The sequence below is a fragment of the Anabrus simplex genome, chromosome 14, assembly GCF_040414725.1.
Source record: "Anabrus simplex isolate iqAnaSimp1 chromosome 14, ASM4041472v1, whole genome shotgun sequence".
In the NCBI taxonomy this organism is placed as follows: Eukaryota; Metazoa; Arthropoda; class Insecta; order Orthoptera; family Tettigoniidae; genus Anabrus; species Anabrus simplex.
Genome location: NC_090278.1, coordinates 42,146,090 through 42,172,637, shown reverse-complemented (window position 1 = coordinate 42,172,637; position 26,548 = coordinate 42,146,090). Strand labels below are relative to the sequence as shown.

The 26,548-nt window shown below is 42.8% G+C and overlaps 1 protein-coding gene across 1 annotated transcript in view; it reads right to left on the bottom strand.

Annotated features, from left to right (window-relative positions):
- LOC136885473 (circadian clock-controlled protein daywake) overlaps positions 1-25,565 on the bottom strand; it is a 47,168-nt gene extending 21,603 nt beyond the window's left edge. Inside the window, exons 1-2 of the mRNA XM_067158049.2 lie at positions 25,494-25,565; positions 12,237-12,329 (exon numbers count right to left, since the gene is read on the bottom strand). Coding sequence (XP_067014150.2) covers positions 12,237-12,329; positions 25,494-25,557 — 157 coding nt within the window. The 5' untranslated portion in view covers positions 25,558-25,565. The remainder of the gene's footprint in view (positions 1-12,236; positions 12,330-25,493) is intronic.
- Positions 25,566-26,548: the final 983 nt, after the last annotated feature.

The following is a 26,548-nucleotide window of genomic DNA, read 5'->3' as shown; positions in this document are numbered from 1 at the left end:
GGAAACTTATCCCCAATCCACAAAAATGCAGCCACATGACCATAACACTACGTAAATCTCCTCTACCGACATCATATTACCTACTCGACAAGCCCATCACCGTGGTTACGCAATAGCGTGACCTAGGTGTAATATTCGATACAAAATTACAATTTAAGACCCATGTAGAAACATATACAACCAAGGCTATGAAATTACTAGGCATTCTCTATCGCTTCACAGAAATTTCTGACCCCATTGCTCTTCGTCACTTCTTCCTCACGATCATTCAACCTCTCTTAAACTACTGCTCTCCGATTTGGACAACAGCCTCCCCCTCCAATACTAAGCAGTTAGGCAGAGCAGTGTCCTTCTTTGCTGCAATTGTAAGGAACAGAAACCCCAAGCTCAGAAATCTGTCTACGCAGCAGGTATTAATGGCAATTAATGTGTCACCGCTGCACATCAGGTGACAGCTGACCTGAGTTTCCTCCACGGGATTTTAAATGGACACTACCGCTCGGAACATCTTGTCTCACTCTTCTCTCTCCGCGTTCCTTCCCGCTCCACCAGAACCAAAGACCTTCTCCATATTCCCCATACTCAGCACTCATTACTTCAACGATCTTTCCTAATCCGCCTCCCAACACTCTTTAACAATATTAATAGGAGACAAGAGCTTGATATAAGCATCAAATAAAAGTGTATTCGAGAGGTGTGTAAATAGTATCTTAAAGATAAGTTGATGTGAAGGGATTATACCGCCATCTTGACCCACGACGACTTGGCTATGAACATAGACATTCTCATGGTTTTCGATTTGGACAGTTGTTATTTAGGATGTGTACCTGATCTTGTTATATTTTGTTATGTTTCTTATGTTTTATTATGAAAGTTTACGTTTGTTAAATAGTCTGTTGACAGTGCAAGTGAAATTTGCTCAGTGTAGCTGTATCTTGTGCTTCGTGAATAAATAAATAAATAAATAAATAAATAAATAAATAAATAAATAAATAAAAAGGGCCACGAAGGGCATGAAAATGAAAGACTCCCTAGGCCTTCATACGTAATACCGTCGGGGTCTGAAAAGAACAAGAGTTGACGAAGGGAAATCGGATAGGATAGATGAAAGTGACGAGTCTGGCAGAAGTAAGTGGAAGCAATGCCAGGACTCACCTGAGGGCCGCGTGGTCGCCAACCCCCGCTCCAAAGTTCAGAGCCCCCTTTTAGTCGCCTCCTACGACAGGCGGTCCCTCTCAGTCCCGACCACAATTCTGACGTCGTGTTTCGTGACCACTGCTTGTAGACACGTTGAACACCAGCTGTTAGCGAGAGAACATCGCGACGGGAACTGCATGCAATGAACATTTGGAATCGGTCACTTCGCAAGAGGCCATTGCTGACGCAGACATATAAAAGCTGTGCGTTTTCAATGGGCTAGAAATCATTGAACGTGGAGGAACGTAATGTGGTCTGATGAATCAAGTTTCGCCTGTATTTCAGTGACGCACGTCATCGAGCGCACCGAAGGCCAAATGAAGCATTTCATCCTCGATGTGTGCAAGCCACCGTGGGTCTGCCGTATCATGGATTGGACCCGCTCACTAACACTAACCAGCATGTTTATTTCAACTTTCTGGATGATGTGTTCTCCCTACAGTACTGCCTCGTGAACAAACTTTTGGGTCACACTATACATTGTATAGGCTACATGGGGATCTTTTGCCGTGTCAGACGAGATTTTCTTCTGATGACGCAGAGCAAAGTTCTCTGCGAAACGTAAATAATTTCACCTTATTTTCTTGACACGGCATAAGCCCAAAAGCTTATATTGTGTTTGCAGTTACGGGCCGTGAAAGAGCGTCTTTCGTCTTCCCTCCTTCCGCGGGCTTCCCTTTTTGTAAGACTGAAGTATTTTTTTCATACAGCTCCGTCTTAGTGTACCAGATGTATGTCACCGCCGTCCCAATCTCTATACACTGCCTGCGCTGCGCCGCGATAATTGCGTGTACAGCGACATTGCAGATGGCAGCACTTACCGCACCCAGATTGTTCGACAGTAACACCAATATAAAATGAAAAAAATAATCCTAAACATGTTACTAATTGAGAATATAATGCACATGCAGAAATTAATATTTCACATTTGAGCTTGGTTTAAGATATAGAAATATAAAATATATAAAATTTTACCAGTTACAGTAGATATATTAGAATCATCCCACTGCTGCATGGCATATAAAATTTCAGAATTTTCTGGACACGAGTAACGGAGCACCTTTACAGTCCTTTTCTTTAATTCACTGGGAAAAATCCAAACAAAAGCAGCTCGATTTGTTCTGGGTGATTTCCGACAAAAGAGTAGCGTTACAAAAATGTTGCAAAGTTTGGGCTGCGAACACTTAGGAGAAAAGAGACGAGCTGCTCGACTAAGGGGTATGTTCCGAGCTGTCAGTGGAATGGCATCAGAAGACGAATACATTTGAGTGGTGTCTTTAAAAATAGGAAAGATCAAAATATGTAGATAAAGCTGGAATTTAAGAGAATAAATTGGAGCAAATACTCGTTTATAGGAAGGGGAGTTAGGGATTGGATCTCAATAAATAAATTTCCAATTTCTTTGCAATCATTTAAGAAAAGGCTAGGAAAACAACAGATAGGAAGTCTGCCACCTGGGCGATTGCCCTAAATGCAGATGAGTAGTGATTAAGTTAAATAAATAAATAAATAAATAAATAAATAAATAAATACATCACAACTGATCTGCATCTAGGGCAGTCACCCAGATGACAGATTACCGCTCAGCTGTTAACCTAGTCTTTTCTTTAATTTCAAAGACGTTGAAAATTTATCGAATATCTCCCTTGGTAAATTATACCAATCCCTAATACCTCTCCTTACAAATGAATTTGTCCTAAATTTTAGCTTTATCTTCAGGCTATTTATCTTCCCTTACTTTTAAAAAGCTCTACTCAAATTAGAGTTAGGAGGTGCCAATGAGATCATTGTCTGCCTTTTAAATCTACAATCACCCAAATCAGTCTGCTTCCAACAAAACTGTCCCAAAGATGACAATATTCGATCTATAATGGTCGATAATGTTATAACAATGCCGGGAAGGATATTATGAAATACAAGAAAAATGATGGAAACGTGAAGCCTGTGTAGAAGGCAGTGATGCGTAAAGCAATGATCAGAAAGTGAAAGTCAGTTGGCTCTAGGCCCATTGTTCTACGTCTTCCGTATGTCTCTTTCTTTGAAGGAACTATTTTATCACGGATTTTTTTTTGGTCTATCTGTAACTAGAACCATCAATTTCCTGACACCATTGTAAGCATGGCAACCAATGTTCTTCTATGTATACTAGGTTAGCAGCGTCATCTATAGGTTGCTATAAGAACGCACTGAGTAATTGAATGGGTTGCTATATTTATAGAAAATAGATATCAGAGAATTAGACTAATACTTTAATCATATTAAAGTATTTGAATTAGATTAGGCGAAGCTTTATCTGACCCTGTCATAATTAAGAGGGGAATTCCTCAAGGCAGTATTATTGGACCTTTCTGTTTTCTTATATGTATATAAGTTAAATGATATGAGTAAAGAAGTGGAATCAGAGATAAGGCTTTTTGCGGATGATGTTATTCTCTGTAGAGTGATAAATAAGTTACAAGATTGTGAGCAACAGTAACGTGACCTCGATAATGTTGTGAGATGGACAGCAGGTAAAACCCCAACTAGAGTGTGGTTCCAGTGTATGGGACCCTCACCAGGATTACTTGATTCAAGAACTGGAATAAATCCAAAGAAAAACAGCTCAGTTTGTTCTGGGTGATTTCCGACAAAAGATTAGCGTTACAAAAATGTTGCAAAGTTTGGGCTGGGAAGACTTGAGAAAATGGAGACGAGCTGCTCGACTAAGTGGTATGTTCGGAGCTGTCAGTGGAGAGATGGCGTAGAATGGCATTAGAAAACGAATATATTTGAGTGATGTCTTTAAAAGTAGGAAAGATCACAATATGAAAGTAAAGCTGGAATTCAAGAGGACAAATTGGGGCAAATATTCGTTTATAGGAAGGGGAGTTAGGGATTGGAATAACTTAACCAAAGGAGATGTTCAATAAATTTCCATTGTCTTTTCGGTCATTTAAGGAAAGGTTGGGAAAACAACAGATAGGGAATCTGTCACCTGGGCGACTGCCCTAAATGCAGATCAGTAGTGATTGATTGATTGATTGATTGATTGATTGATTGATTGATTGATTGTATGCTCTTAGATACATGTTATAACTCTCTCCCTCGTCATCTAAGTCCAAAAAATATATCCATGATTGTGTGCCTTTCCGTGTAGCGGAGAAAAGTGTACGAGTGTTTTTATTAAGATCAGCATAACCTTTCCAGTGTCCTAACTGTATGATTTTATTACATAACTTGCAGAAGTACCCGTTATCAGAAACTGGCTTTAGTTACTCATACTAGCGACTTCATTAGATCACTGGTGTACTTATTTAAAGTACGTAGACATTGTTTGTCATGTTTGAAATTATAGTGTAAGTACCACAAATATAAATATTATTGAATGTACTTGTTTGATCCGACATTTCGTAACTATTACAAATGTGAACACATTTTGGATGGCAAATCTCGCTGCTGTACAATCCTTGAGCTGACGTTGCTATGGTCACGGCTGGTCGTTTCTTTATCGGATTCCTAGAGCAGGGGCAGTTGGGTGCCAATATCTCCATAACGGTTGGTTTTAGGGACTTAAAAATGGTTTTCGGGCCCGTACAGAGTTTTGTTCTTTGCGCCAAGGGGCTTAGAATAAGCGTGTCTTGTCCGTGTACGACAAATTCGATATTTCGCCTATCATTTTTGTATCACAGCCCCCCGCCCCCGATCGCCTCGCTCTAATTGTGTGGACAATTTAAAAGTAGCCTAAGTTACTCCTTATACCATCAGCTATCTGCCAGTGAAAGTCCCGACAAAATCAGTCCAACCGTACCATATACACTTTCATATGCACTTAGTAAAATGCTGTTATTATGACATGAGTGGTTTACCTTGAGGTCACAGAAGTGATAGTAAATGAAATTGGATGCTTAGGTGGAAGGAATCGGCTGTGGAATAAGAACTGTCCCGGTATTTGACTGGAAGGAAAAATGGGAAACCACATAAAACTATTCTCAGGACGGTGGGGTTCGAACCCATCCACCTCCCGAATGCAGAGCTTGGGTACATAGCCGTAGCGTGTTAAAACGCGCGACCACGGTGCACAAAATTGTTTTCGTAAATTAAAGGAGTGTTAGAGGAGGTACCGGGAGGTACACCTCAACGCCAAAATAACCGCCTTTATAAACTCCTCTATCGATCAAAAGGTGAAAGTGATACTACACGAACTTGGAGCTTTAATGTCACCACTGAAATATTAAGTAATTGTTTTGTTGTGAAGTTTCCTAAACTGACTGAATTTTTCCTTGTTTTGTTGGCTATACATCAAGAAGTTTGAACAGTTTTCCACAGATGACACTACCAAAAACTATGGTCATGCACTCTGGTGCAAGGTGAAAGAACTTACAACTTAAATAGGTTACGTATTTCTAGGTTTTTCTAACTGAATCTATGTTCATTTATTTTTGTGTTGGCAACACTTCCTTTTCTTTCTGCCAGTTTTGAATCTGACCAATCACGAATTTTTGTAATTAATTTTCAACCAATCCCGCATTTCTTGTTCACTTTGAATCTGCCAATAAAAATTAAGAGGGTGTGTCTGATTAGTCTCGAATGCTCTCGAACCTTCCCTGAGGGTATATAAACTGCGGCTTTTCACGTTTCCTTGTCAATTGATCATCGTCTTTCTGTGTGTGTGTTAAGGGAGGAGGCGGGGCCGCCTCTTTCTTCGGTCACAGAACATCTATAAGGCAATTGCTACATACATTCATTCTTTCTTGCTACCTCCGCAGCTTTATTCGAGGGGCAGGTCCGAATCTTTAATTATGTAACAATACGTTTCCAAAAATGTAACTTTTCTTTCGGCTAATGTAAAAACTTCATAAAATATTTAACTGTAAATCGGGGATAGAGAGTGAGTTACCCTCTCGAGCTCCCCTTCATCTTGCTTTGAGGTGACTACGTTTTGCAAACTTTCTGTAATATGTTACAGATATTTCCATGCGAGCCACCTCAGTAGTTTGGGAATAGCCCCTGTTTCACCGGCCGAGAGCCCTATAGGTTTTAATATTTCGTTATCTGGAGCGCAGTGTTCGCCTCCATTCAGTTTGTGTTCGGGCCGTTTTATTTAACCTGTTCATTTTCGCAAATCCCTGTAGGTTGGGTTCTAGATACCCCTGTATTAAGCAATTTCCATTTGTAATTTGTGCCTTGTGAGGCCACAGATTGTAATAGTTTGATCAAATATTGCCTTGAGCGGGCTGTAAGGAACTTGGAGCCTGTTAGCTCTTTTCAAGTTTTTGTAATAGGAACGAGTGCCTCTGGAAGGCTAGATAATGTATTTTGGGAGCAAGTGCTCTTGAATTAGGGGATTTCTGCCCTTGAGTCAATGATTCCTTGTTTGAATTAAAGTTGTAAACTGGATCCGATATCTCTGGAATTGTAACCTAGGGGCTTGTAGCCCAGAATTGTCAAGGTCTGAATCTTGAATTTTCCTATTTATGAAATTGTCATTGTACCTGATGTTCATTGTTATGAAAAATGGTTAAGTTTGAAGTTCTAAAAGAAATATAACCTTCAGTTCAAGTTTTAAATTAGTGTTGATATTGTAGATAGATCCATTCAGCCCAGCACCTTCTTTAACCTCTTTCCGCTCCACGGGTAACCCCGTAATAGATGCAAATACAAGTATTGTGAACATAGGAACTACAGGTGTGTGGCGATTGGGAGTACAGACAACAGAAAGTACCAGAGTTTGTCGAAGGAGTGGGGGGTGAGGGGGTGGTATATACATCAAAACTGAATAAAAAGCTACAAAATGGTACCGTAAGTTTTTTATGCTCTCTGAGCGAATTTCGAAGGAGACGTACATGTTGACTGTATGCCAACTTAAGTGCGGTAAAACCTAATAGATTTTTTTTTTGAGATTTTGATTCAATATTATACAATAAAAGGCAATATTACACATGTATTACGATTAAATAGAAGTACGGCGTGATTATACAATTAAAAATTATTTAGTATTTGATTACACACTAAGAAACTAACAGACAATAAAGAGACTGCCAGCCTTCCTCACAGCACATGCAAAGTGTCCACTTCTTACTGCGACGCTTTACTAATCGGTTAGCCGCGACGAACGACTATTTTTGGCGTATTTCCGCTAATAATGTCCGGCTCCATGGCTAAATGGTTAGCCTGCTGGCCGTTTGGTCACAGGGGTCCCGGGTTCGATTCCCGACAGGGTCGGGACTTTTAACCATCATTGGTTAATTTTGCTGGCACGGGGGCTGGCTGTATATGTTGTCTTCATCATCATTTCATCCTCATCACGACGCGCAGGTCGCCTACGGGAGTCAAATCAAAAGACCTGCACCTGGCGAGCCGAACTTGTCCTCGGACACTCCCGGCACTAAAAGCCATGCGCCATTTCATATTTTCCGCTAATAATTTGTTAATAGTTAAAGAAAATAAAGGATAATTCGGTTTTTTTGCAAGTTGCTTTACGTCGCACCGACACAGATAGGTCTTACGGCGATGATGGGACAGGAAAGGGCTAGGAGTTTGAAGAAAGCGGCCGTGGCCGTAATTAAGGTACAGCCCCAGCATTTGCCTGGTGTGATAATGGAAAACCACGGAAAGCCATCTTCAGGGCTGCTGACAGTGGGATTCGAACCCACTATCTCCCGAATACTGGATACTGGCCGCAATTAAGCGACTGCAGTTATTGAGCTCGGTAAATAATTAGCTGAGAAGACAATAAGGCTTGTACAAATTGCTTGTTTAAATAATTGCTAGTTTCAGCCGGCTAAAATGGAATACAAAATGTAATGTTTTCTCCACAAAGTATGTGTGTGGAGGGTAGGCTGCTCACCTCCCACCTTTAACGAGCCACACTGTTTTTCCTGAGGCGCTGTTCGCGTGACCATCCTTGAGTCCTTCCGTCTGTCCGTCGTCACTCCTGAACTGAAAACCAGCCGGAATTTTCCAAGGAATACGCGATTCATTGTTGTATTGATGTACCGCCAACGTCTAACGTCTGTTCTTGTTTTGTCCATTTTCATTGTGTGCAGCTAAAATGTAAATCAAAAGCAACGTTTACGCTCCAACAGCTCATCTGACATCTTTAAGCGTGCGTAGCACCGACCTAAGATTCCCATGTTCTAACACTCCTTTAATTTACGAAGCGAAGTTTTTCTGCAGCCTGTTCAGCAATGAAAAGAAATAAACTTTAAGAAAATCATAAAACAACAACATTAACTGGCAATAACAATAATAATGACAAGCAAGAATCATAAAAATAATATATTGAATTTAATATAAGTCTGTCTGTTAGGTCATCAGCCCAGAGGCTGTTTGGATCCTCAAATAGCACCACCAAAGGTTATGCGGTTATAAGAAAACCGCAAAAACCAATGGCAGCACCAAAATGAGGCGTACTAGGCAAGACGAGGAGTGAGGTAGTTTGCCATTGCTTTCCTCACTATGAGCAACACTCAGATGCACTAGTCGTGCTCTGATTGTCATTACTCAGCACCACCCATACCCCAGCAGCTTCCATATTGTCACAGCCTTGGATGAGACTGGGACTTCGGTGAAAGCTACACTTTACTCTGGCCTGTGCCAAGAGATTGATACAAAAGTACTGTATCCATCAAGAAATGGCAGCAGGCAATTAATATAAGTAAATTTGCCATATTGTGGAATAAAATATTGTACACAACTGCCACTAAAGGGATAAGTTTGCATTACTCCGTTTTGACATTTCGTCCTCGCCGCGAATATCTCACTCGTAAGGTAAAACACCACCTTCCTTGGTTGTTGCATAAGTAACTACAATGTATTTTGGCAAGTAGAGTGCATTTAGAAATGGAACAATTGGCAACTCTGCTTGTTTTGTTTTGTAGAACGAGCTCTTTGCGGAGGCAAGTTCATAAAGTGCAGATGTCAAAACAAAGCGAGTTGGCGCGAGAATATATGATCAGGTGACAGGGGGATTGTGTGTGGCGATTGAACATCGTAAGTTTTAAGAACTGAAAAGTTAGATTCTCGCCTTCAAGAATGTCAGTCGTATGCTCAGCGTATGGCTGCATTAATCGGAGTTTGGTGATTGATAATGTTCCCTTTTTCCTACTGCAAACGGCCGTAGCCGTGTTGAAACACCGGATCCCGTGAGATCTCCGAAGTTAAGCAACATTGGGCGTGGTCAGGAGTTGGATGGGTTGCCACGCGCTATTGGTTGGGGGTAAGGGAATGGAGGAGCGGAAAGGAACTGGCCACCCTACCGCACGTAAACTCCGGCTCAGGAACACCTCTGCGGAGGTTCGGACCTGCCTTCGGGCAGAATAACTCTTACCTTACCCTTTTTCCTACTTGTAAGTGGTGATTTCTTGGTACCTGCTTATCATTTGCCCTAGAGAGTTCATTTTTGTTGCCATCTGTTGGTGGTGGTGTATGATTCATTGAAGTTTGATATTCAGATTCTTTCATGTTTTCTTCTTTTTCTCCATAATGATTCTGAAGGCTATGTGTCACTCTTTGTGTCTTGAGCTCGGGCGTTAATGTGAAGTGAAGGAAAAAAGTGATTTATCCCCTATATTGTAATAAATAATTACATTAAACAATTACAGTGGTACTCATGGGGATGCAATATATTTAAAAGGATGATCAGAATGAGGTTGGAACCTATCGTAAGTCCCTTTCGTTTTAAGAATTTCCGTCATAAATAATAATTTTTGTCCACGGATTTTATTGTAATTTGCGCTTAAGCACAACAGCCAAGCAGGGTAATTGTGTGGCCCGTTCATATGTCACTGTATGATGATTCTGTTTACATCCTTTTCGAACAGCCCTACAATCAACTGATCGTGATGTTGGCCTCGCGCCGCAACATGGATGAAGTGGCGTTGTTCGTACTCGATGATTATTAATTATTAATGCTCTAAGCTTTCAGCTAATGGGCTTTAATTTTGCACCAGTCATTCTATAATGCGTACATTCAACACTTTTCGTTATTCGAGAGCCACGCCCCCTTGCTTATGTGACCACTGGAAACATGGCGGACATTCGTTCAGTTAGCTTCAGCCAGGCAGCGCTTCCGCCTCTCTGTGTAAATCTCATCATCATTAGTCGTTGTGCTCATTACTGAGCGTCGTGACCTCATAACTCCATCATTTCCGTGTTGCAACCTTGACAAGATGTCTCCATCCCGAGCGGTTTTCACATTTCGTTAATATGACCTGAAGTGGTAGCCCAGTGATCTATCCATCTGCTTGCTGTTCTTCCTCGTGGTCTACTGCCTTCAATTTTGCCTTGTAAAATTACCTTTTCCATGTTCTCTCCGTCTCGTCTTAGAATGTGGCCAAGGAACTGGAGGTAACGCTCACTCACACGGGAAGATAGGCGTTTCTTGATGCAGAGTTCGTCCAGAATGGAAACATTAGTTCTTCTTTCTGTCCAGGGTACACGTAGCATTCTCCGCCAACACCACATCTCAAAGGCATCAATGCGTTTTTGGTCTTTAGCATTCACGGTCCAGGTCTCACAGCCGTACAAAAAGACGGAGAATAGTGATTCTACCAAGAGCATCTTCGTGGCGTTTGATATTGCCCGGTTCTGCCAGATCTTAGTAAGTTTAACCATTGCAGCACGTCTTTTTACCTCTTTATCACAGCTTCCCGTGTCATTGATGACAGACCCCAAGTATACACATTCCTTAACTATAACCAGGTCCTTTAGGCATCCCGTAAGTTGGATTTGACCTTGCTGATCAACTACCATTCGTTTGGTCTTTTTGATATTTATCTCTAGACCATACTGAAGACTAGTGTTCTGCGCCCTTGTAAGCAGGTCATGAAGTTCCTCTACACTACCAGCGATGAGAGAAGTGTCATCTGCAAAGCGCAGGTTATTAATTTTTCTCCCACCAATCGAGATTCCACCATTCCAGCCATTGAGAGCTCTTTTGATGACACACTCTGTATAGATGTTGTAGAGTTGAGGTGATAATATACAACCTTGCCTTACTCCATTTGTCACATTGAAAATGCCTGAGAGATCACCATCCATCTTTATGGTTGCTGCGTGGTTTTTATACAGACTTTTCAGTAACGATATTAAATGCAGTGGAACCCCAAATTCCTTTAGCAGCTGCCACAACGTGTCCCACATAACACAATCAAAGGCCTTTTTGTAGTCCAGGGACACAATCTAGCTCGTTGGTTTTGTAGGTTGAAACAAATACAGTATAGACAATACACGACACTTCTGGACATACCTTGTTAAAATGAGAGGCAGTTCTCAAGTGGTGCTCCTCGTGGCGTGACTTGGAAATTCGCGCTAAATTGAAATACCTATGGAAATTCAAATACGGAAACAGATAAATAAATTACGTTTAGAAAGAAAGCGTTATTAAGATATTAACTTCAAAGTTGCTAAAGCAATTCTGGATAAATGAAAGAAGAAACAGGTTATTATCTAAAGACTGGAATTAGACATATAATCAAGATGTGAAATGCATTGCTGTGAAAGGGTTTGACGTTTCATTTACGCATGGTTATTTTTGCTTTAGCATTCCTGCCTGGACGTTTCCGGTTAGATTTATTTGCCTATTCCCTTATAAGACTGCAAGTGTTTAGGTAGAACTTGCAGTCAAGTTTGCAATGCAAAACTAAGTGGCAAAATGGCGCGAAACGAGCTCTGTAGCGAATAACAACCGTAACTATCCGAAGAGAGTTCGAATACCAGAAAACAATGCTCGAGTGGAAAGAATTCCGACGAAGTCTCAGCGCCGTTTATCTGTGCAAGTGGTAATTAAGGGATCGTCCTGTCGAAACGTTATCAGAAAGGACCTGCATCTGTATCCTTACAAATTTACTGTTGCGCATGCGTTAAAGCGGAGTTCTGCCGGTGAAGTGGAGTTAGGACTTTTGGATCCTTAGTTTCTCATTTCTTCCGATGAGACCATTCCCAGCATCTTCTGTGATGTTCATTAACAAGGGCCAATCCCGCGTCAGTCCTATAGTAAATATTTTGTACACTCTGTATAAAATATAGATTAAATTTCATAGCAGGACTAGATTACATACCTTCCATGAATTTTGGTAGTATTCTCTGCAGTGTTGAAGTGAGACACTCATCGACAGCCGGGTCCTTTCTGCTACACAACTCTAGGAAATCAGCTGGAAAAAAAAAAAAGGAGAAAAAACATGTCAGTTATTTTAAACGTAGCCGTACAAACAATAACATTTTTTTCAACATTATATTGGGCACTCTATGTAAGTGAGTACTTAGAATTTCATTATAGGTGGCAGTAGGACGGTGAGAGTTACGTCAGTATCCAGATGTTCTTAATCTCCTTCCCCTTGTGCTAACTTCGTTGAAGGCTGACGATTATCTGCATAATTTTCACTTTAGAAGTTGCTACCCGGAAAAGTTCATTTATCACTGATCTGCATTTAAGGCTGTCACCCGGATGGCAGATATTCTATAAATAGTTTTCCTAGACTTTTATTCAGTAATTTGAAAGAAGTTGGTAGATTATTACCGTCCTTAATTCTTCTTCCAGTAAACGAACATTTGCACCAATTTTTCGTCTTGAATTCTAAATTAATTTTTTCCTTCTCTTAAAAAAACTACACTCAGGCTTCTTCGTCCACTACTGACATTCCACATACTACTGCTTAGTCGAGCAGTTCGTCTCCTTACTCCGGAGTCTTTCCAGCCGAAGGTTTGTAACATTTTCGTAACATCAAAAAGACCATACTAATGGTAGTTGATCAGCAAGGTCAAATCCAACTTACGGGATGCCTAAAGGACCTGGTTATAGTTAAGGAATGTGTATACTTGGGGTCTGTCATCAATGACACGGGAAGCTGTGATAAAGAGGTAAAAAGACGTGCTGCAATGGTTAAACTTACTAAGATCTGGCAGAACCGGGCAATATCAAACGCCACGAAGATGCTCTTGGTAGAATCACTATTCTCCGTCTTTTTGTACGGCTGTGAGACCTGGACCGTGAATGCTAAAGACAAAAAACGCATTGATGCCTTTGAGATGTGGTGTTGGCGGAGAATGCTACGTGTACCCTGGACAGAAAGAAGAACTAATGTTTCCATTCTGGACGAACTCTGCATCAAGAAACGCCCGAGTGAGCGTTACCTCCAATTCCTTGGCCACATTCTAAGACGAGACGGAGAGAACTTGGAAAAGGTCATTTTGCAAGGCAAAATTGAAGGCAGTAGACCACGAGGGAGAACAGCAAGCAGATGGATAGATCACTGGGCTACCACTTCAGGTCATATTAACGAAATGTGAAAACCGCTCGGGGTGGAGACATCTTGTTAAGGTTGCAACACGGAAATGATGGAGTTATGAGGTCACGACGCTCAGTAATGAGCACAACGACTAATGATGATGACTCCTTTGTCGGAAATCACCCAGAAAAAGTCGCACTGCTTTTCTTAGGATATTTTTAGTTCTCGTATAAAGTAATCCTGACGAGGGTCCCATACACTGGAACAATGCTCTAAGCTGGTGTCTTACCAGAGACTTATACGCCCTCTCCTTTACATCCTTACTAAAACACCTAAATACCCTCATAACCATGTGCACAGATTATCCCAGTGAAGACGTTTCCTTATATTAACACCTTACAGTGATACCCATGAAGTACTTTCACTCCATCAGCACAGTAATTAAAAGAGATGAATTTTCTCTTGCTATTGTCTGCTGTCCATCTCACAACTTCGTTGAAAACATTTCTTAGCGGACAAAGTAAGGGTCCCCATACTACGAAAAACGTAAAATTAAGCAATTTCCTCAATGTGCCGAAAGGGCCTGGAAAGTCTGAGTCTTGGATAGCTCTAACAAACTTAAAAAAAAAAAAAAATCGAAAAATCACACCCAGGTTAAACGCAGTTCCGGAAAAACAGCCAAAAATAGCTTGTTTCTCTATTCGTTTTCTTTTTTATTCAAATCCTAGCCAAATTAACTTCCTTACATGATTCTCTCTGTATTGTGTCCTTTGGTTCAATACCCTCAGGCGGTTTTTGATTTTTGAAAAATCTCCACATGGAATGCATGGGCGCCCATATGACAGTTTTTAGGGGGAGAGGCAGACCTGGGGGCATGTAGTATTTTTAATACTTTAGAAGATGAATGGCGACCTGTATTCCACGGTAGAATATCACCCACGGTATCCCTTGCCTGTTCGTGGGATGGGGAGGGGGCGCTACTACCGCTTCTACGTAATACAGACTTTTAAATCATTTTCTTGAAAGAAAAATACCTAACTACATTAGATTTTCGCCTTTCCCTGAGAGCTAGGGGGCCCTTGCCCCCGGGCATGGGCGCCCTTGATGGAATGTAGTTATAGGGGCTTAAGTATAACTGCATTGACTCGCATTAGCGCTCATAGTGGTGCTTAAGTGAAATAATGCATTGACTCACATTAGCGCTCATAGTGGTGCTTAAGTGAAATAATGCATTGACTCACATTAGCGCTGATAGTGGTGCTTAAGTGAAATAATGCATTGACTCACATTAGCGCTCATAGTGGTGCTTAAGTGAAATAATGCATTGACCCACTTTAGCGCTCATAGTGGTGCTTGAGTGAAATAATGCATTGACTCACATTAGCGCTCATATGGTGCTTAAGTGAAACTCTGCATTGACTCACATTAGCGCTCGTAGTGGTGCTTAAGTGAAGTAATGCATTGACTCACATTAGCGCTCATCGTGGTGCTTAAGTGAAACTCTGCATTGACTCACATTGGCGCTCGTAGTGGTGCTTAAGTGAAGTAATGCATTGACTCACATTAGCGCTCGTAGTGGTGCTTAAGTGAAGTAATGCATTGACTCACATTAGCGCTCATAGTGGTGCTTAAGTGAAGTAATGCATTGACTCACATTGGCGCTCGTAGTGGTGCTTAAGTGAAGTAATGCATTGACTCACATTGGCGCTCGTAGTGGTGCTTAAGTGAAGTAATGCATTGACTCACATTAGCGCTCGTAGTGGTGCTTAAGTGAAGTAATGCATTGACTCACATTAGCGCTCACATGGTGCTTAAGTGAAACTCTGCATTGACTCACATTAGCGCTCGTAGTGGTGCTTAAGTGAAGTAATGCATTGACTCACATTGGCGCTCGTAGTGGTGCTTAAGTGAAGTAATGCATTGACTCACATTGGCGCTCGTAGTGGTGCTTAAGTGAAGTAATGCATTGACTCACATTAGCGCTCATATGGTGCTTAAGTGAAACTCTGCATTGACTCACATTGGCGCTCGTAGTGGTGCTTAAGTGAAGTAATGCATTGACTCACATTAGCGCTCGTAGTGGTGCTTAAGTGAAGTAATGCATTGACTTACATTGGCGCTCGTAGTGGTGCTTAAGTGAAGTAATGCATTGACTCACATTAGCGCTCGTAGTGGTGCTTAAGTGAAGTAATGCATTGACTCACATTAGCGCTCATAGTGGTGCTTAAGTGAAACTCTGCATTGACTCACATTGGCGCTCGTAGTGGTGCTTAAGTGAAGTAATGCATTGACTCACATTAGCGCTCATATGGTGCTTAAGTGAAGTAATGCATTGACTCACATTAGCGCTCATAGTGGTGCTTAAGTGAAACTCTGCATTGACTCACATTGGCGCTCGTAGTGGTGCTTAAGTGAAGTAATGCATTGACTCACATTAGCGCTCATAGTGGTGCTTAAGTGAAGTAATGCATTGACTCACATTGGCGCTCGTAGTGGTGCTTAAGTGAAACAATGCATTGACTCACATTGGCGCTCGTAGTGGTAGAAAAACAACGGCCAATCTATTCACGGCCGACTAGAGCTCTCGCTGCGCTCCTTAGAGAGCGACGCATCAAGTCGGCCGTGATCTGTTCGACCGGATAACGATGATTAAGAAAAGAAATGTAATGTTTAGGAATAAATAATGCATCCTCATACTTTATTATATTTTATTTACCTAACATTCGTAGCTCATATCCCTAGGATGTTTTCAACATTGAGTTACTTGCCTGAAGGGCTACAACTGTGGATTTTTCTAGTCGCTCACAAATCCTGAACCTTATTCATTACTATACGGTTTAAGAACTTTCGCCGTCGTTGTTCTTGCTGCTGCAGAAACTCTCTAGTTCGTTGGTTAGCGCTTGTTTGAAAAACAAAACAAAACAAAACAGTCAGAGCGTGAGTAAGTAGTCACCGAGAATTGACAGTACGGATAAGAAAACAGAGTTATAAAGAGGAAGGGAGTGGACGGCCAAACTCCAGGGGTCGGCTTTGCGTCGTCGTGGGCAGTGGAGTCTTCGCATATTTTCTCTCCGTCGCTGGGTGCAGATTACTTGAGATACATTCGAGGCCGTGATTACTAGGAAATGGAGCACCTAGTTCTCTCGTGGACTATAAATGTCGTCCTTCATCAGCCATCTGGTCCGAGACTTTCACTCTTATTTTAGCCGGTGACAGAATACTCTTTATAAGGAAGACAGCCATGAGAAGACGTGATATGAATATATATATTGCTATTTGCTTTACGTCGCACTGACACAGATAGGTCGACGATGAGGTAGGAAAGGCCTAGGAATGGGAAGGAAGCGGCCGTGGCCTTCATTTGCCTGCTTTGAAAATCGGAAACCACGGAAAACTATCTTCAGGGCTGCTGACAGTAGGATTCGAACCCACTATCCCCGAATGCAAGCCGCAGCCACTCGCTCGGTTTTTAATTTTCTAGTATGTCAATACTTTTGATGGAAAACCCCACGGGCAGCTTTTTATTGGTTTGGGTTTTCTTCTTCTCCTCCCAGAACCTCTTCGTCCTCTCTCTCCTTCTGTCCCGTTCTGCAGCTGATATTTTCAGTATCTTCTTCTCTTGTCTTCCCCAGTGGTGCTTCTCTATCCTGTTCCTGTACATTTCTCTGACATATTGGTTGGGGTATGTTTTATTCTCCAGTTCTTTGTTCCTTCCACCGTGATCCCCATCTCATTCCAGACAACCACTTAGTTCCCGTCTTTCCTCTCGTCCTACCCGTTGTCTCCCATACTATCCATGTCCATCCTGATCACATGTCGAGCTCTTTTGAGTCTTATTTCTTCGGAGATTGTCCTCAAGTTTCGGTACAGTTCTTCCCTTGACCTTCGTTCCTATCTTTCATCTCCTTCTTTTTAGTCCACGTCTTCCTAGAGTCACCCTTTCTCCCGCGTTCCTCATTGTTGTCTTGTGGTGCCCGAGTTCCTCCACACGGTATTCAGGTCTCGTGTCTCTGCTCTCCAATGACACATCTAGTTCTCCAACTGATTCAGCACACACTACTAAATCATGGTCTCTTAAGATACTGATCCATTATTCTTCTTTCAAAAGGCTAGTCCTTGTCTTGGCAGCTATAGTTTCCTTTCCTCAGCAGTCCTTTTCATCTCTAAGCAGAAAGTATGACCCATTTCACTGATCATATTTTTTAAATACGATGTTCTTGGTCGACCTTCTCTTTTCTTCCCTAAGATCTTGACTTCGAATATGTTTTGTAAAAGAGTATCAATCAATCAATCAATCAATCAATCAATCAATCAATCAATCAATCAATCAATCAATCAATCAATCAATCAATCAATCAATCAATCAATCAATCAATCAATCAATCAATCTGCATTTAGGGTTATCGCCCAGGTGGCAGATTCCCTATCTGTTGTTTACCTACTGTAGTCTTTTCTTAAACATTTCTCTTGATAATTTATTCCAGTCCCTGACTCCTTACTACTCCTACTCTTTGCCCCAATCTGTCTCTTGGATTCCAACTTCATATTATGATCTTTCCTACATTTAAAAGCTCCCGTCAAGCTTATTACTGGACTACTGTCATTCCACGCCATCTCTCCCCTGACAGCTCGGAACATACCACTTAGTCGAGCATCTCGTCTCCTTACTCCCAGGTCTTCCCAGCCTAAAGTTTGCAACGTTTTTGTAACACTGCTCCTTTGTCAGAAATCACCCAGAACAAATCGCGCTGCTTTCGTTGGATCTTTTCCAGTTCTTATACCAAGTCATCCTGGTGAGGGTCCCATATACTGGAGCCGTACTTTAATTAGGGTCTTACGAGAGACTTTTTTTTTTTTAGTTGCTTTACGTCGCACCGACACAGATAGGTCTTATGGCGACGATGGGACAAGGAAGGGCTAGGAGTGGGAAGGAAACGGCCGTGACCTTAATTAAGGTACAGCCCCAGCATTTGCCTGGTGTGAAAATGGGAAACCACGGAAAACCATTTTCAGCGCTGCCGATAGTGGGGTTCGAACCTACTATCTCCCGAATACTGGATACTGGCCGCACTTAAGCGACTGCAGCTATCGAGCTCGGTACGAGAGACTTACTACAACTCCTAAATACTCTCATAACCATGTGCAGAGATCTATAACCTTAAAAACCTCGTTAATATGATCACCCCAATGCAGATCACTCCTTCTGTTAACACCTATGTACTTACAGTGATCCTCATGAGATTCTATCACCCCACCTACACAGTAATGAAAACTGAGAGGACTTTTCCTTTTGGAGAAACATGCCTTAGGATGGCAAAAAGTAGTGGGCTAAGTGTTGAAAGGACTGTGTGCAGTGTATCGTATCGAGCTGCTGTATTAATACAAATATGAATACCGAAGCGTACATTGGCTTCCATGTAGTGTAGATGAGTGCCTCTTAGTAAGAGGTAATATGAGCGGGCAAGTTGGCCGTGCGGTTAAGAACCTGCGGCTGTGAGCTTGCATCCGGGAGATAGTGGGTTCGAATCCCACTGTCGGCAGCCCTGAAGATGGTTTTCCGTGGTTTCCTATTTTCACACCAGGCTGTACCTTAATTAAGGCCACGGCCACTTCCTTCCAACTCCTACTCCTTTCCTATCCCATTGTCGCCAAAAGACCTATGTGTGTCGGTGCGACGTAAAGCCACTAGCAAAAAAAAAAAAAAAAAAAAAAAAAGAAAAGAAAAAAGGTAATATAAGCCTCATCCTGCAGGTAACAAACGGTTCAATGCTGTTTAACGTTTCAAGACTTATCCTTTTTGTTTCGTCATAGTAGATAAAAAAAGTAGAAGAGACAACGGAAGAAATCAAAGTAGAAAGAAGATTGTTATTCAAGCCGTTGTTAGTGAAAGCGAGATTCCATACGCGCATCGGAATCGGCCTCGAAAAGCAAGAAACTGTCAAACAAACTAGTTGTCCTTCTTTTATCATCTTCATATGCCAGGAGAATTTGTACGATGACAGTGGCCTTGGCTTACAGCGTCCAACTAGTACATATTTAGAGGATTTGACCGTGTTCTTACCAAGACTGACGCAGAATCTCAGACTGTAATATCAAAACAAAGATGGCAGAAGTCATAGGGGAACAGCTGCTTGCCCTATCTAACCAACCACATTTCGACGAGGACGTTCGTACATTTGATTATACTATACCAGGAAGTCAAAAGGGAAACAATCGGAATGATGTACTACAAACAACTAGAGACGGTTACTTAAGATACATGCATTAATTACACCAGTCAACACGATTTTGGTGACTGTTCTCCTACGTACGACTGGTCCCTTTTGTCCCAAAGCAAAGAAAAAAATCAATGGTATAATACTCCTGATTTGCTTTTGCAGCCAGGGCATTGATTTTGCTTTTATGTTTTCCCTGAACTTTTTTAAACCCCAACTTTGCTCTGGATGACCAATAAATGTTTTATCCAGCCTAGGAACCCTGAGGGAGTTCTACTGTACTAGAAAAGGCATGGTAGAACCATCGCGAAGCAGAATTTCTTTTAATTACGCACCTCATTTAAAAACGACGATTTAAGAGTATGATCGGAGATTATATTTGTGGTCTTCTACACAAAAATCTACTGGAATACAAACAAAAGTCGAAACCATAGCGGCATTTATTTTCCTAATTTTTTGTTTTTCTGTTTTTCCTTTTCTGATATTGTTCGTTCGTTCGTAATCTGTTTACCCTCCAGGGTCGGTTTTTCCCTCGGACTCAGCGAGAGATCCCACATATACCGCCTCAAGGGCAGTGTCCTGGAGATTCAGACTTTGGGTCGGGGATACAACTGGGGAGAATGACCAGTACCTCGCCCAGGCGGCCTGAACTGCTATGCTGAACAGGGGCCTTGTGGAGGGATGGGAAGATTGGATGGGACAAGCAAGGAAGAGGGCCTTAAGTTAGGTACCATCCCGGCATTTGCCTGGAGGAGAAGTGGGAAACCACGGAAAACCACTTCGAGGATGGCTGAGGTGGGAATCGAACCCACTTCTACTCAGTTGACCTCCCGAGGCTGAGTGGACCCCGTTCCAGCTCTCGTACCACTTTTCAAATTTCGTGGCAGAGCCGGGAATGGAACCCGGACCTCCGGGGGTGGCAGCTAATCACGCTAACCACTGCACCACAGAGGCGGACTTGTTTGTAATCCTGCCTTATTTTTAAGTGCATATTATGTGGAATAAAGCTGTCAAGTGTATTGCCTCAAACACTTGCGCAATAAGAGTTCTAAAAATAAACAAGAAAATAACTATTCCAGCCTATTGTTTCAAACGGCCAATATCCCTTAGTTATCAATGAAAACTTATATTCCCGTCCATTCACATTTTAAGATAGCGTAAACATTTCGTTTTAACGGAAATTTTTTTAAAAAACGAAAAAAATACTTTTAAGAAGGAAGCTTATAAATATTTATATTTTTCGCTTTGTGACAGTTCTACGGTGCCTTTTCTAGATTAGGGAGCTCCCTTGTGCTTTCTAGGCTGGAGAGTGTTCTTGTTTGGTCATACAGAGCAATCCTTGTATTAAAAAAATGATAAAATTGCTGACCGCAAAAGCAAATTAGGACCATTATACTATTAATTTTCCTTCATTTAAGGGCAAAAGAACCAGGCACATATAGGGAGAGATAAGTCACAAACAAAAAGAAAAATGTTCTTGGCCTGTGTTATGGGCAGTGCTGCCAACTTATATTTTCAAGATCCGCTAAAATTCCGCCAAGAAATCCGATCTCAAATAATGAGCAATATAAATGAGCAATAATAATAATAATAATAAAAGTAAATGAAATGGCTTTTTTAGTGCCGGGAGTGTCCAAGGACAAGTTCGGCTCGCCAGATGCAGGTCTTATAATTTGACTCCCGTAGGCGACCTGCGCGTCAGGATGAGGATGAAATGATGATGAAGACGACACATACACCCAGACCCGTGCCAGCGAATTTAACCACTTAAGGTTAAAATTCCCGACCCTGCCGGGAATCGAACCCGGGACCGCTGTGACCAAAGGCCAGCACGCTAACCATTTAGCCATAAAGCCGGACTAAAAAGTAAATGTCTCCACACACCTGATCTGTGAGTTTCACTGGGATTAACCCCCTGCTTGCGAGCCGGGGAGCTAAAACTTGTAGGCGTTTTAGTGCCTGGTGCAAACTAGGTGAATCCCCTACCTCAAGGGTCACACACAGAACAGGCCAGTTCATTAAACGGCCTTCCTTCATAGCATTAATATAAATGCTACTCTCTCACAGTTTCATTATCTGTCGCTATTCGTCAACTAACAGATAAGTACCCATTCCCCACGCATTACAAATTTATGACACCATGATCTCATAACATCAAATCCAAATAATATGTTTTCCTCGTGTGACTGCTAGCTCCTGACAAGAAATACGGAATAGCTTGGAGACAGACTGGAGTACAAATTTTTAAAAAACGTAAAATGGATCAAACACTAAATTCCGCTATAATAAATCTAGAATTCCGCCAAAAAATCCGCTGTCCGCTAAATGGTATATTTCTCCGCCGACAGTCTTCTAATTCCGCCAAATTTAGCGGAAAATCCGCTAAGTTGGCAACACTGGTTATGGGAATACCATAAGCCCTCATTTATGCCGGACAGTTACACGATTTTACATCGTATCCGGGGTCCGGGCAGATGGGCACATATGAAAGTATCCATCATGCGTCCTCGATATTGACATAAATTTTTCTTATGGCTGGGTGGAGCCCTAGCAACCGTGCAGACTGTGATGTAAGGTATGGATGGATGGCTCCCACCGTTAGGCCGTTCACTGCATGAAAACCCAAAGCTGGTGTGTTTTCCTTCAATGGTGTTACCCCTTTTCCTGTATGAGACTGTGCTCCATTTATCAAATTCGCGGTGTATGAGCGAACTTTTTTCGTTCTATCGAGATTTCACTACTGCAACGACACTAATTCTGACAATTGAAAAATCACAAAATCCGTTTACCCTCCAGGGTTGGATTTTCCTTCGGACTCAGCGAGGGATCCCACCTCTACCGTCTCAAGGGAAGTGTCCTGGAGCGTGAGACTTTTGGGTCGGGGAATACAACTAGGAAGGAGGACCAGTACCTCGCCCAGGCGGCCTCACGTGCTGTGCTGAACAGGGGCCTTGTGGGGGATGGGAATATTGGAAGGGATAGACAAGGAAGAAGGAAGGAAGCGGCCGTGGCCTTAAGTCAGCTACATCCCGGCATTTTCCTGGAGGAAAAGTGGGAAACCATGAAAAACCACTTCGAGGATGACTGAGGCGGGAATCGAACCCTCTCTACTCAGTTGACCTCCCGAGGCTGAGTGGACCCCGTTCCAGTTCTCGTACCACTTTTGAAATTTCGTGGCAAATCCGGGAATCGATCCCGGGCCTCCGGCGGTGGCAGCTAGTCATTAATTACACTACAGAGGTGGAAGCGCTGTAAATATTCAGATATTCAGATAAATTTGATGAGGGTCTCATTGAGACCTATTCGCCCTCTCCTGTACATGTTTACTACAATACCTAAACACCTTCATCACCCTCATATTCAGATAACCGAGCTCGATAGCTGGAGTCGCTTAAGTGCGGCCAGTATCCAGTAATCGGGAGATAGTGGGTTCGAGCCCCACTGTCGGCAGCCCTGAAGATGGTTTTCCGTGGTTTCCCATTTTTACACCAGGCAAATGCCGGGGCTGTACCTTAATTAAGGCCACGGCCGCTTCCGTCCACTTCCTAGGCCTTTCCTATCCCATCGTCGCCATAAGACATATCTGTGTCGGTGCGACGTAAAGCAAATAGTTTATTAGATAAATATTTAAAGCTTGGATGGCTTTTAGCTATAACGTAGAATGTACGTGCGCGCTATACGTACGTGCGGTGATCTTGGAAGATCGCTCACAATGAAACATCGAATATGGTTAGAATCATGGAATATAAATCAAAAGTGGCAAGGCTAGATAATTCGCGTTCCATGAACACTACTACTACTAAACTGTTTTCATTCCCCTCCTGAAGGAGGAGGCGGGCCTCCTGTCTCTCAGGCCGGGAGATTTGTTACGGTGAAGGAGGTGCCGGGAGAATTGGGGGGGGGGGGGATTGGCGGCCGTGGCCTTTACTAGGAACTGTCCCGGTATTCGCCTTAGTGCAGGAGAATGGAAAACCACGGAAAACCATTGTCAGGACAGCCGACGGTTGGGACCAACCGTGAGGTCCACCACCATCCCGTCTCCTGAATGCAGTGGCGTAGAGCCACGGTACAGCCGTGACCACCCCTCCTCTGCTCGGTTGGCCGGTCATAGTGCAGAGCTGTTGGACCACGGACCTGCCGTGGCCACTTAGGGCCGAGACCCACTCTGCATCTACCGGCGTCCCTGTGGGCTACACACATGCACGCAGTGGGTCGAGCGAGTTACTTTGCCACTCGCATCAAAGTTATTGAGTGTGAATTAGTAACTCGTTTGCAGTTAAAATATAATTTTTGGGAAACAGATGCATTGTTGATAGTTTCTCCCTAAATGTAATAGGTGCTACCTGCCAATCATCCTGATTTCTGAGATTTGTATAGACGGGAAGTTTTGCAGCTTCAAGTAGTTAAGCAAGAGAGGGCGTGGTTCATCAGTAGTCACGAAGCATGACGGTAACTTCTCGGTCAGGCAGGTGTGGTCGCTACAGGTAATTCCTCTGCTCAGCAACTTTATTTGTAACTCTGCAATTTAATTACTATGGACACGGTTTATACCTTATCATTGTTAACATCATCATGCCTTACCCTTGTGGGTTGCGGCAGTAGAATAACACCCATGGTATCCCCTGCCCGTTTGAGGTGACTAAATGGGGCTCCTATTACTATTTTGCTATTTGCTTGACGTCGCACGGACACAGATAGTTCTTACGGCGACAATAGGATAGGTCTAGGAGTGGGAAGGAAACGTTCGTGGCCTTATTTAAGGTACAGCCCCAGTATTTGCCTGGTGTGAAAATGGGAAACCACGAAAAACCATCTTCAGGGCTGCCGACAGTGGGGTTCGAAGCCACTATCTCTCGAATGCAAGCTCACAGCTGCGCGCCCCTAACCGCACGGCCAACTCGCCCGGTAAATGGGGCTCCAAGGGCTCTTAACTTGGAAGGGTGGGTTTACGATCACGGGGCCCTTAGCTGAGATCAGACTTTGCTTCCACTTACTTGTGCCAGGCTCCTCACTTTTAACTATACTATCCGACCTCTCTTGGTCAACAATTGTTCTTTTCGACCGCGATGGTATTAGAGCACTCGAGGCCTAGGGACTCTTTCATTCACGCCCTTTCTTTCTTTGGCCGACATCTTCATTTTTCGAAGTGTCGGATCCCTTCCATTTTCCCCTCTGATTAGTGTTAATAGAGCATGGTTGCCTAGTTCTACTTTCTCTTAAAACAATAATCACCGAGCTCGATGGCTTCAGTGCGGCCATTATCCAGTACTCGGGAGATAGTGGGTTCGAATCCCACTGTCGGCAGCCCTGAAAATGGTTTTCCGTGGTTTCCTATTTTCACACACCACGGTCGCTTCCTTCCAACTCCTAGCCCTTTCGTGTCTCATCGTCGCCATAAACATATCTGTGTCGGTGCGACTTAAAGCAGCTTGTGAAAAAATAATTACCACCACCCCGTCCCTACCTCACTATCACCATCACACATACCCATGGGCGCCAACTAGAAACACCTACACATGCAATTAATTATGCAAATTGTTAAAAAAGCCGCCATGACAGAGTCATTTAACCGGGTCAGGAATGGAATGAATGAAGCTGCCATCTAGTGGCGAGGATAGGAACTGTGCCAGCTGTCGAAGCCTGTCGCACTCCTCTGGGGCAATGATTAATGACTGGCAGATGAAATGAAATGATAGTGGAGAGTGCTGCTGGAATGAAAGATGGCAAGGAAAACCGGAATACCAGGAGAAAAAACCTGTCCCGCCTCCGCTTTGTCCAAAACAAATCTCACATGGAATGATCGGGATCCAGCCTGAGCCACGGAGCCTTACAGTAGCCAGTATACATAAAATTCAAACTTGGTATTGGTACTCACGTATCGGTTGCTGGACGGCAGCCGTAGCAACCACAATGACAGCCAGCACCACCACTGTCTCCATGTTGTTGCTCGATGAACCGCTGAACACAGAATGAAGCCTGTCCGTCCAGTCTCCGCAGCATATAGAGCTCGAACCTTGAGGTGCCCTACCACAACTCGCTACTGGAGAGGAAGAATTTTGTTCTAGTTCAGCGATTTCCGTGTCACCATGATTGTCGAGATTATCCACGAGAATCACAGTGTTACTAGGAAACTTAGCTGCTTCCCGTATTTCGTGTTGTGACAGTAATCATTACGTCCACATCAACTCCGTCTTGGGTCACCAGTGAGAAGATAAAATAATAATAATAATAGACAATGAGAAACTAAAAAGATATCTAATTATGCCTCCTTATGTATGTATGTTCAGTCCGTCAGCGATGCCGCTGGTGGGATCCTCAACAGCTCTGCCATCAGCTGTCATAGATGGCCTAGGCATCACTGAAGAGGTTTACTAGGGAAATGAGGAGTGAGGTAGTTTCCCGTTGCTTTCCTCACTATGCCTCCTTACTAAAGTAAATTGATCATTGACACGACGCGAAAACGGAAGATTCTTTGGACACATATACTGCTTACCAAATGTCCTCCGTAGCTCAGTGGCACTGCACCGTCCTCTCACTACTGGATTCCGTGGTTCAAATCCCGGTCGCTCCATGTGAGATTTGTGCTGGACAAAGTGGAGGCGGGACAGGTTTTTCTCTCGATACTCCGGTTTTCCCTTTCAGTCTTTCAGTCCAGCAACACTCTCCAATATTATTTCATTTCATCTGACATTCATTAGTCATTGCCCCAGAGGAGTGTGACAGGCTTCGGCAGCCGGCACAATTCCTATCCTCGCCGCTAGATGGGGCTTCATTCATTCCGTTCCTGACCTGGTCGAATGACTGGAAACAGGCTGTGGATTTTCATTTTCACCGCTTGCCAAATGCTAGACTCCTGAAACAACTTTTTGATTTCTTTTGGAATAGTAAAACAAAAACACATGGTTTAAAGAAATACAAATGGATTTAGTT